Consider the following 10,941-nt stretch of genomic DNA (forward strand, 5'->3'; position numbering starts at 1 on the left):
GGAACGAGGGAGGCACCCTCGAGTCCATGGACATCTTGGATGCCACGAGGAAGGCTGCTGGCGACGAGGGAGACGGCTGCAATGCGGCGAAGCTCCCCTGTCTTGTCTCTGAACCTGTGTGCACTACTGAATCTCTTATCTTGCAGAGGGGGAAAGAATGAGGGGAATATACCTAATTTACACGTTCCACTGAAAAACTAGGACGTATATAATTTCCACGCCGTGTATATGGACGTGTATATGAAGATACACGTTCAAATATACACCATCCACTAGAGATGCTCTAAACCAATAAGTCCTGAAAACAAACACCCTCTTAGACACTAGCATGTCAGAGTTAATTCCGAGAATTTGATTAGGCGTCTGAATCGAAAACGCGCTGCCGCGTAAAATTGCGAGGATACCCGTAGCAGTCTAGCAGAGATTGCGCAACCAGAGATGTGTGATCCCCAGCATTTGGTGTTGAAGGCCACGGATGGCTGCCGCGTTCCCTCCGTCGACCTCCCCGCCGCTCCTCGCCCGCCACTCCCACTCCGCAGCAGCAGGCCTCCTCCCCTCCCGCCTCGAACGCAGCCGCCCGGCGCGGCGCGGGCAGTACGCCGGCGCACGGCATGGCGGCTGCCCTGCGCGCCGGCGGCCGCCAGCGGCGACCGCCGGCGCCACGTCCGGCCTGACGCGGAGAGCCGCGGCTATGGCGGCGGCGGCGGCCCAAGGCCGGGCTCAGGCCGGAGAGGGCGCGGAGGAGGGGTCGCTGCAGATGGTCCTGCTCAGCACCGCGGTGGCCGTGTGCGGTTCCTTGGAGTTCGGCACCTGTGTAAGCCTGCTGCAGCCGCTCGCTCCATCTCCATGCCACAGCTTGCTTCGCTTCCGATGTGGCTATGATCGAGTCGAGTGTATGGAATGCAGGTTGGGTATTCTGCGCCGGCTCAAGCTGGAATTGTCAGCGACATTGGACTGTCAAATTCACAGGTTGGTTGGCTGTAGATTGCCCACTCCTCCCGTAAAAACGTTTAGATCACTCACCATTTATGATTGGTAATCAACAGTCAAAACACTTCACTTTTATTTATAATGAAAACGAAAATGGTTCAGGCCGGCACAAGCCCGCCGTAGCACCGTCAAAGAAGGAACTTTACTTTGTATGTTGTTTTTGGAAATGCTTGCTGAGGCAAGTGCAGGGCCTCTGCCATTTCATATAAAAAAAGGAGAGTTGCCTAGTTAACTGAGGGAAACTGGACGAAAACCAAATTACAAACACTCAAGGGGCAACAGGAAAATTAGAGTTTGGGGGTAGGGTTTAGACGAAACTAGGCGAGGGCAGGAGCTCTGCCATTTCACTTGGTATTGGAACTGAAGAAAGATATTGTTTGTTTGTAACAAAAGGCGATCAGGGAGCACCTCCTCTGTTCCATCAATCGTAATGAAACCACCATACATACAACATATACAAAAGATGTCCAGATCAACTCCAAGTTACAACCAGGCAAAGTATCAAGGCAAGAAACACAGGGAATGCACTGCACCCAGGAAGCAAACTGAAAACAAACATCGCAACTAAAAAGTAGTACTCCCTTCGCCCCAAAATAAGTGTCGTGAATTTAATATTTAGTATAAATTCAGTACTAAAACAGCGACACTTATTTTGGGACAGAGGGAGTACTACGTAACAACCAACGAGTTTAGAAAGCAAGACCAGGCGAGGCTCTCTTGTAGCCGGAACTTAGACCTTCTTGGCTTTCTTCAAGCTTCCAAACGGCAGGAATGAAAACAGGTTGAACCCCTCTAAACTTAATAATATTATGTAATGAACCAGTAGAGTACCGACCTTTGTTCACCAGCTGCCAAACCAGAGAGTCAACATCAGGGCTAAAATTAACACTATTGGCTACCTCTACCAGTTCATACCACTTCTACATCATGGCTGGTGAGAAAGATCTCCTAAATGTGAGTTTTAAGTTGAGATCCATCCCAGGCAGCCTCGACACTTGTGTTTTTTCATTGCAGAATGCAGATAAGATACAAATCCCAAAATTGTACTGCTAGGGGTGATGAACCAAACCAAGTATCTGCCCAAAAATCTCACTTTGGCCTCATCACCAATAACCCATTTATAAAAGACAAGTATTCACAGTAGAGTTAGTAAAGATATTTTGGCGAGTTAGTACTGTATTTGCTGTCACTGCTCTGTTAGATCCCGATGGTCATGGTCTTCATTGCTTTCATTCAGTAGACTAGTTGCGATTGATGATCATCCTTCCTTGTAGTATGGTATCTTTGGATCAGTCTTGGCGGTTGGCGCAATGATCGGCGCTCTAACCAGTGGCCGCCTTGCAGACACTCTTGGGCGCAAAATGGTGAATTACTTCACTTGAATCATACTCGACTTGATGACTGGGATGACAATATCTGTGCCATTTGCCTTTGCTACAGACCATGCGCCTGGCAGCAATTGTTGGCATTTTTGGTTGGCTTGCTATATACCTAGCCAAGGTATATATATATATATAATCCTTGCTCCATGAGCTAATTTCGTTTACAGACATAGTCTGTGGTTTCAAGAGCTTGAAAGACCACATTCATCATGACATGAAGGATGCAACGACGCTCTACTTGGGACGGGTCTTGCTGGGCTACTGCACGGGGGTCCTTTCTTATGTGGTGAGCATCTCTTGACTCTCAATATGCACCTGACTTGTCATGCTGTTTTGATTAAAAAAAAACATAGCATTCTAGTGCCCTAATAATACCCACACGTACAGGTACCTGTGTTCATATCTGAAATAGCACCAAAGGATCTCCGAGGAGGCCTTGCAGCCTCAAACCAGGTTGGAGAGAGCCTCACAGGCTCTTCTTAATGTACGTGCACAAAAAATTAGAAAAGGTTGGAAATTAACGTAGTTTCATCTGTAAGTGCAGTTGTTTATTTGTTCAGGGTGTTCAGCTGCCTACATCATCGGAGCAACGGTTTCGTGGCGATCTTTGGTTATTGTGGGTAATGAATAATATCCATTATTATCTTATCTGCATATGGATGGTCGCATGTCCATTATCCAAGAGAAATCAAAACAGCATTTGCATGTTTGTGCAGGATTAGTGCCTTGTGCATTCCTCCTCGTGGGTCTTCCCTTCATTCCCGAGTCTCCAAGGTGGCTGGTATGGTTGTAACTACTAACTTGGGAAACACATGAGAAAATATGCAGCCCAATAATCGAATGATAAACAGAACCTACCTAATGAATAGCTAACCTTCACTGAAGTTATCCCTAAAAAAACTTCTACTGAAGTTATGGATTTCTCATAGTAGGCTTTCGTTGTGAAGTTCTTTCTTCAACAATCTGACAGGCCAACATCAGGAGAGAGAAAGAATTCCGTACTTCGCTACAAAAGCTTAGGGGTGAAAAAGCTGACATATCTGGAGAGGCTACTGCAATTACAGTTAATTTCTACCCTGATTTAACATATAATTTGGGGAAGAGGATATTCCAGTATCTTATTCTTATGCAGGAGTACATCGAATCAGTTCAGGATTTACCTAAGGCTAGGATTCAAGATTTGTTTCACAGCAAAAATATGTATGCAGTCATTGTAAGAACCAAAAATTTCATTGACCTACTTTATTCCCAACAGATGTTATTCTTCATCATCCTGAAAGAAGCTCAGAACTGATGATGTAACATGTCGTTTTTCAAATAGATAAAAAAAGTTAGTTCAGAGATGATCATAAATATAGCTTTGATTTGATACACAGGTGGGTGTCGGCCTGATGGTCTTTCAGCAGCTGGGAGGAATAAACGCGTTAGGCTTCTATACAAGCTATATCTTTTCATCTGCAGGTATCCAAATGCTACCTAATCAATTATGCCATTTTACTGACGAGAGGAACTTTATGTGATTATTCTTCCCCTAAACTTCAGGGTTTTCTGGTAAACTTGGTACCACCTTGATAGGCATTATTCAGGTTGAGGATAAACTATTCTCGTCGGTAACTGTAACTGGCTTACTGGCTGTATAATTTCCACAACTATAATAATTTCAGATTCCAATCACATTATTCGGGGCCCTTCTCATGGATAGGAGTGGAAGGAGAACCCTTCTACTGGTATGGATACTCCAAAACTGAGCTGATGCACTTAAACTAAAAAGAAAGCTTCATTTTTCTTTTATATTTTTTCTTTTAATTAGGTGTCTTCATTTGGCACATTTGTGGGCTGCTTTCTTACTGGGCTGTCATTCTACTTTAAGGTAACCGTAAACTTGCTTATTCTATGGGGCATTCCAACTCAAATTCTGAACTGGAAATCATTTATTGATTATTCTCAAACAAATCATTTATTGATGGTAAGTTACTAACATAACCCATTGGGAAATTTCAGGAAGAAACTTGTCACGGTTTGTAGAAGTTCTGGCTGGTCCTTTTTCTCTTTAATTTTGTCTCCTTCAACATAAGTTGATTTGTTTATCACCTAGCTCATATTTTCTCAAACCGTGTCAATGGCAATGCGGACATTTGAAATTTAACTATCTGATAATAGTAGTTCCTGAATGCAAAATATAAGGTAACCACAGTTATTAAAGTTCCCAGCTAGTACGGAGTATTTGGCAATCAGACAAACATTACCAAACTGCACAAGCACCGACTTCCATGTATGAGGCTCTATCAAATAAACATGATTGAAGGGTGAAATATCAACAGATCAAGCAGATCAAATCAACAAAAATAAATAGTTGAATAAACATGACCTGAATTTACAATTCAGAATGTTCGGCATCTATCACTATATGGTAAGCAGAGTATTGACTTTCTGTCTTTTCATGATCACAGGCACAAGGATTGTACACACAACTGGGTCCTACACTGGCTCTTTACGGCATACTGGTACACAAACTACATAACTAAAACAACAATAATTTTGTGTAATCCCACTGTTGAAATGAAAAATTGTTCGCATAGTTCATGACCACCTAGCCGTCTAAGATGGGCAAATTTTTCTGGCACGACATGTTCGAACTCCAGAAATGTAAATTTTGACTCCTTACTGAATAGGCATACTATGGGGCATACTCAATTGGAATGGGACCTGTTCCTTGGGTTATCATGTCCGAGGTATGATATATCACCATGAATTAATTAGGGATGAGGCTCAAGTTCCTGGTAATCTGTATGGAACTCATGTTTGTAACTGATGACATCTCTCCTTGTTTATTGGCAAAGATATTCTCAATCGACATGAAAGGAATAGCTGGAAGCTTGGTAACCCTGGTTAGTTGGATTGGTTCGTTCGCGATATCCTATTCATTCAGCTTCCTTATGGATTGGAACTCTGCAGGTAACCATGTTCAACCCTTGCATTAGTAGGACAGTTGAAAAGAAAGTAGAATATCCACCATTACCCGTTCATGTGATAGCCGAATAATATCCATTCTCCAGTAAATGTTTTTGCTTGAGCTTGTTTTTATTTCTACGTGTAGGCACATTTTTCTTGTTCTCAGCAACAAGCCTGGTTACTGTGTTGTTCGTGGCAAGGCTAGTGCCAGAAACTAAAGGGAGAACACTCGAAGAGATCCAAGAATCGCTAATGGCCAGCACATGACAGGTTAAGAGGGAGGACTATGTATGGCTGGCACGGCCATTACAAATTTATGACTACAGATCTGAGAAAAAGAACTGATATCTTTGCATTGTAAATTCCCATGTAACTATTGTTAATCATTAGATTGCTTGGCCATGAGTGTCGAACTATCAATCAATTCCAGACAGATCTGTGTCAGATGATCTCATTTGGTTCAGTTGTGAGTTGTGACCGAAAATTCACCATGATATCCTGACCGACATGCTTTGCTACATGGCAGAGTGCCCGTATTGGTTGAATGTCATTGGAACAATGAAGCAGATTGCATGCTTGTGTGAGTTCATGTGCTTTTTGCTCGGCTATATATCCAAGTATTTCACACAAAGAATTTAAAAGAAAGAGCCAAAAGATGTAATCATTCAGAACCAAACTTAGAATGACGTACACTAGGCTGTTACCATCAGAATTTGACAGCACAGCAGCAGCAAAGAACAAACCTGACTCTGAGCAGAACAGGATTCTAAACAAAGAACAAACCCAACCCTGAGCAGAACAGGATTTTACACTTAAACGTAGACTCGTTCATAGGTGAGAATTAGGTACCAGTATTTGTGTTGCGGTTTTCAACTGCTTGGGTGAGTGATGTACTCTAAACTCCGCAATCAATCAGGTACCGGTATTTGCGGTATCCAACAATTTAACTTGGTTCATGCTTGCCTCGTGCTTACTACTTTCCTCCCTTATGACCCGCTTGAAGTTTCCAAGCTCAGGAGAGTCCTGACCATACACCATCTTGATGTTATCCACACAAGCACTGCAAATGACAGGCATCAGATAAATCAACTCAGCATCGTGAATAACTAACAACGTAGAGAACGAACGAGAACACAAGAGCCAGCAAACCTGCAGGCTTCCCTGTCGAATTTGTTGCGCGGCACGCCAAAGAAGTCTTCGAAAACCTTCGGTTCGACCCTGCAGAAGAATGGCCGGTCTACAACATCCCAAAAAGCAGCCATAACAGCATCATCAGTTTGCTTACACATGTGCGCTGCGCTGAAGACTAAAACACGGCTCGTTCTGTAAAGAAACGAGTACCTTGGTAGATGTTGCAGGTTCTGTTGGACTTGTCGTAGTTGGTGCACCATCCATCAGGGCCAATCATGCTCTTGTACAGCTGCGACCATGATCAGCAATTCAGCATGCTCCATGATATCAACCGAAATTTTGCATCTATCTATCAAACAAGAAACAACAACCAGTCTTTTTGCAGTAGTACATATGTTGATAGATACAGCAGAAATGTTGCCGCTGTTGGTACTGAAGTCTACCTACCTGGAGGTGGTCGGGGTAGTCGGCGAAGACCTCGTCGGGGGTGGGGAACTCGGGGCCCTTGTCGAGCTTGCAGCACGCGCCGCACCCCGTCGCGCACCGCCACCGCACCACCCGCTTCGGCTTCTCCCCGGCCGGCGGCTGCTTCCTCAGCTCAATCTCCTGGCCCTGACCCGATGGCCCTTGCGCCTCTTCTTCCTCCACCGGGCGAGCCTTCCTGTCCCTGGCCGGCCTCGCGTTGGCCTTCTTGTTGCTGGCGATCTCAGAGGGCTGGGGCTTGGCCTCGCCCCGCCGCTGGCCCTTCCTCCTCTTCCCACCCGATGGTGGTGGTCCTGACGAGGAGGACGAGAGGCCGGCGACGGCGACGGGCAGGAGGCCGGGTCTCCTCCTGGCGCCGGCGGCGACCGTGGACGCCGCCCTCGCGGTGGCGGCCCGCAACATGAGCATCCTCTCTCCTCTGCTTCAACACAAGAACCTCGCTTATCCCCTTCCACGCAAGTTGGCTTGACTACGCCCTGCGGCTGGGCTCGGGCATCCCAATTCGATCATGTCTAGGCCCACCGTGCCTCGCTGTTTTCAGCCCAATTTGTCTTTTTTTTTACCATAACTGATACACTGAATTCTTCTAAAAAAATCACTGAATTTGTCTAAAAAAAAAAGTGACCCACTGAGTCCCCAAGTGAAGATTTTGAAGCTACTCCTATTGGCGTTCAGCGATGATGTTGGACGCGATCAGCGATGATGTTGGACGCCGAGTGTGGCTGTCAATTCCTCCTATATGCGTTTGTATGATTGTATCCGGACGAACATTGATTTTTTCAGGAGAGCTGGGTAATTCTCAGAAAATAAAATGTAGTCACATCTCCTCTCCAATTGGTCGTATGAAAAAAAATATAACATGGTTGCGTAAAATGGCTAGAAGAATCAACTCAGAAATATTGTCAAAAATGAAAAGAACCAAAAACTACAGGTAGACTCAGTACTGAAACGTAACAAATTGTGCCACCGTTAAATCAAGTACTGAAACATAACAAATTTAATTAAAATTCACGTACATTTCTTGGTTCGATTTTGGTTGGTCCATGTGTCATTCGCCTTGCCAATTCCAAAACAAACAGGATCAGCAGTTCACCACTCTCTGCTAGCTAGAAAGGTAAACCAAAAAACCCAGATTGAACTGAGGGTGTAGCACCCACTGTGTGTCTTCTACCCTACCAGTAACAGGAAAATAGCACAAACACTGACACAGTCTACACTACACTTTGCTCGGTTGCTTGTGTCTCTACCTCCTTCACCGCCAGGGGCTCATACCAGGCAGGCCCAAATCCAGCCGCTTTCCTAGCTTCCGTATTGAAAGGGGGCTTCAGTGGTCCTCGGAAATGCTCTCTAACAATGCTGTGGAACCTCTCAATGATTGCCATTTCATCAGCGTCCCCATTTTCGCCTAGGCGGCACCTTGCCAGTCCATCCTCCACTTGTTGAACCGTCTCATCATGGCTATTAATATCTTCTGTCGGCTTATCTGCCAATCCATCATGCACCGCTTGGGAAGTCTTATTATCATCAGCTGTCCTTACTTCTCGCAGCTCGGCGCAGTGGGGTTTAGGCTGCGGAACTGGAGGTGCAATTGGATCGCTGGCGAGGGACCGGAGGCACAAGTATCTAAACCATCTAACACCAGCTGCACAGTGTGTTATCTCTTCTGGATAGATAATATCTTCAAGTAGTTTGGCTGTTTCTTCATCCCCACCAGCACGGAACCTTGATATGGTGGTTGGAAGGACATCTAATCCCCTAGCCTGTGTTCCAAATGGGCATTTATCAGAAATAAATATGTGCATATGATTGATCAGAGTTTATCACATGATGATGTTGGCATAGTATTATGCATAATAGATACATGCTGATTTTTCCCATCACTTCACTAAATTACGGGCATGTAATAGCTTAACTGGTCACATTGATAGACAGTTAACCGCAATTATAGAAAGGACCATCTGGTGGATAGTTCACTAAAAGGGCAGCTCAAGTCCTACATTAGGACACATTTTTCAGCTTGGTTCTAAGTTCACTGAAGAAATTGCTTTGCAAGGATTGCTACTTTCTCTGGAGTAAATTATGCACACCCAAACAGTCCAAAATCTTTGGTTTACGAAGAACATAAGGTTGGTCTGATACCATAGGCCATAGCCCAAAGTTCAGATACCACGTCAAAGTGCAAATGTCACAATTAGTATGCACTTTATGAACCAATCAGAAGTGAAATATAAGAAAGAAGGAAAATGTACAGCATATCAATTACAAGTAGATCTTTTTTTGGTTATTAAAAGAGTCGGTTGACAGATATCATTACAGGTTATTCCTCATGGTTACTCCCTGAGGCGGCTTCTTACATCTTCATTTAGGTACATGAGAATAGTGGTACAATTTACTCTCTCTGGATACTCTACAAAATTAGAAGGTTTTGTAGAAATAGAATTTGAGGGTTCTACTCATACTACCCCAGTAAAGAGTGTGAGTTAGTTCAGTTAATTCGTTCCATTGTAATTCTAACATTTTGCTTATCAGAAGAGTCGTTATCAACCAACCATTAATTGGTCCATTGAATTACCACGAGTAGCTCATTTTCTTGCACTGAGAACACAAGAACATACAGATGGTTCATAATCCTTACACCAAAGTCAGAAACTAGTTCTCTTGCAAGCTTCCAAGTTTCAAGTAGAACACTAGTCTTCAAAACTACTATAACTTTTATGCAACCAACCATAAATGAAGAAACTGAAATGATGATTGATTTAGCATCGAAATTTCATAGAACAAATGATGTTTCAACTTTCAAGGCATTGGCTGCTTGTAAGCCTACAATGGCAAAGTCGTGTAGAAAGCCTCTAGCTCAATGTATCGAGTCAATTTGGGCATCGCTAAGCGAATTACTGTCCTCAATTCCTCATGCCATTGGTAAATAAAGAGGTACCTCGTGGACGCAGTGCTCGACGGCCAGGCGGGCGAGGAGGCAGTGCGAGGTGCGCATCGCCGAGTCCCAGAGGCCGTCGTGCGCGGGGAGCGCGCCGTAGTGCGACCCCAGCTCCCGAAGCCGCGCGGAGAGCACCGCGAAGTGCCGCCCTTCGTCCTGCGCGACGCGGGCGAAGTCGTCGAAGAAGCCGCGGGGCATGCGGAGCTGCGCGCCGAAGCGGGCGACGATGTCCCAGGAGAGGTCGACGGCCCAGCTCTCGGTGTGCGCCAGCGAGTGCAGCATCGCCAGCCGGCTCTGCGCGCTGCCGCCCTTGCCCAGCTTGGGCGCCCGGGAGGGCGGGAGCAGCCGCACCGCGTCGCTCCGCGCCGGGCGGTCCGGCGGGGCGCGCGCGGGCTGCGCCGGGTCGTAGGGGAGCGGGATGGTTCCGCGGAGCCACTGGGTGGCGGCGAGGTCGCCCAGCCGGGCCTTCTCGTCGGGGTCGGCCGTGTCGAGGATCTTCAGTGCCCAGTCAACCAGCGTCCTGGGCGGCGCCTGCCCTTCCGCGTTGTCGACGACGACCGCTCCACCGGCACCACCCGCGGCGTCCATCTGAGCGATTCTGCAGCCCGCACGACGCGGAGTGGGTCTCCGGAGTTTAGCTGGAAACGGCGGCGGCGGCGGCTGGGTGGGTGGGGCGGACTGCTGATGGGCCGTCTGATGCAGGATGGACAGGACCAGCCGACAGATTCGATTCCTTCGATATGAAAAAGAGTAAAATGCACTTTGGGCCCTAAAATGTTCAATTGGATCTTAATTCTTTTACCAAAATATTGATTTTGGGTCTTAATTCTTTTAAAATGCACGTTTAGACCCGACATTTTTTTTCGAGCGATTTATCCAAGGTCCTAAATCCGTCTTGACCTGCGCTCAACTGCCTGCATCGCGTTTTGACCGTGGCCACGTCGACTCGAGGACCAGGTGGCGTAACGACAAGCTGTGCATATTTGCATAAGGACCCTCAAACCGTAATTACTTCACAATCGCGGTCCTTTCCTCTTCCCCACCCCTCTCTGTCAAAACAATAGGCGA

At 46.0% G+C, this 10,941-nt stretch overlaps 3 protein-coding genes across 6 annotated transcripts; 1 reads left to right on the top strand and 2 right to left on the bottom strand.

Annotated features, from left to right (window-relative positions):
* Positions 1 to 680: 680 nt before the first annotated feature.
* On the top strand, positions 681 to 5,787 carry LOC123400969 (sugar transporter ERD6-like 16). 4 transcript variants are annotated; one of them, XM_045094684.1, is made up of 18 exons: positions 681 to 814; positions 907 to 969; positions 2,265 to 2,354; positions 2,431 to 2,490; positions 2,593 to 2,658; positions 2,760 to 2,825; positions 2,917 to 2,992; positions 3,089 to 3,153; positions 3,343 to 3,435; positions 3,505 to 3,585; positions 3,749 to 3,833; positions 3,915 to 3,958; positions 4,037 to 4,099; positions 4,183 to 4,242; positions 4,823 to 4,876; positions 5,045 to 5,104; positions 5,213 to 5,327; positions 5,470 to 5,787. In XM_045094684.1, exons 1-18 carry the CDS (start codon positions 692 to 694, stop codon positions 5,589 to 5,591), a joined length of 1,386 nt encoding a protein of 461 aa, XP_044950619.1. In that variant the 5' UTR covers positions 681 to 691; the 3' UTR covers positions 5,592 to 5,787. The 4 variants fall into 4 exon arrangements, with proteins under 4 accessions (XP_044950619.1, XP_044950618.1, XP_044950620.1 ...); XM_045094683.1 differs by having other exon boundaries at positions 2,933 to 2,992; positions 3,070 to 3,153; XM_045094685.1 differs by lacking the exon at positions 4,183 to 4,242 and having other exon boundaries at positions 2,933 to 2,992; positions 3,070 to 3,153.
* Positions 5,788 to 5,958: 171 nt separating this feature from the next.
* LOC123400971 lies at positions 5,959 to 7,410 on the bottom strand. The gene is made up of 4 exons (XM_045094688.1): positions 6,903 to 7,410; positions 6,666 to 6,744; positions 6,474 to 6,561; positions 5,959 to 6,384 (listed from the first exon to the last, which is right to left on the bottom strand). The coding sequence occupies exons 1-4, from the start codon at positions 7,344 to 7,346 to the stop codon at positions 6,237 to 6,239; spliced, it is 759 nt and encodes a 252-aa protein (XP_044950623.1). The 5' UTR covers positions 7,347 to 7,410; the 3' UTR covers positions 5,959 to 6,236.
* A 502-nt stretch (positions 7,411 to 7,912) lies between these two features.
* Positions 7,913 to 10,596, bottom strand: LOC123400970 (uncharacterized protein HI_0077). The gene is made up of 2 exons (XM_045094687.1): positions 9,874 to 10,596; positions 7,913 to 8,698 (listed from the first exon to the last, which is right to left on the bottom strand). Exons 1-2 carry the CDS (start codon positions 10,459 to 10,461, stop codon positions 8,150 to 8,152), a joined length of 1,137 nt encoding a protein of 378 aa, XP_044950622.1. The 5' UTR covers positions 10,462 to 10,596; the 3' UTR covers positions 7,913 to 8,149.
* Positions 10,597 to 10,941: the final 345 nt, after the last annotated feature.

The sequence above is a fragment of the Hordeum vulgare genome, chromosome 6H (genome assembly GCF_904849725.1).
Source record: "Hordeum vulgare subsp. vulgare chromosome 6H, MorexV3_pseudomolecules_assembly, whole genome shotgun sequence".
In the NCBI taxonomy this organism is placed as follows: Eukaryota; Viridiplantae; Streptophyta; class Magnoliopsida; order Poales; family Poaceae; genus Hordeum; species Hordeum vulgare.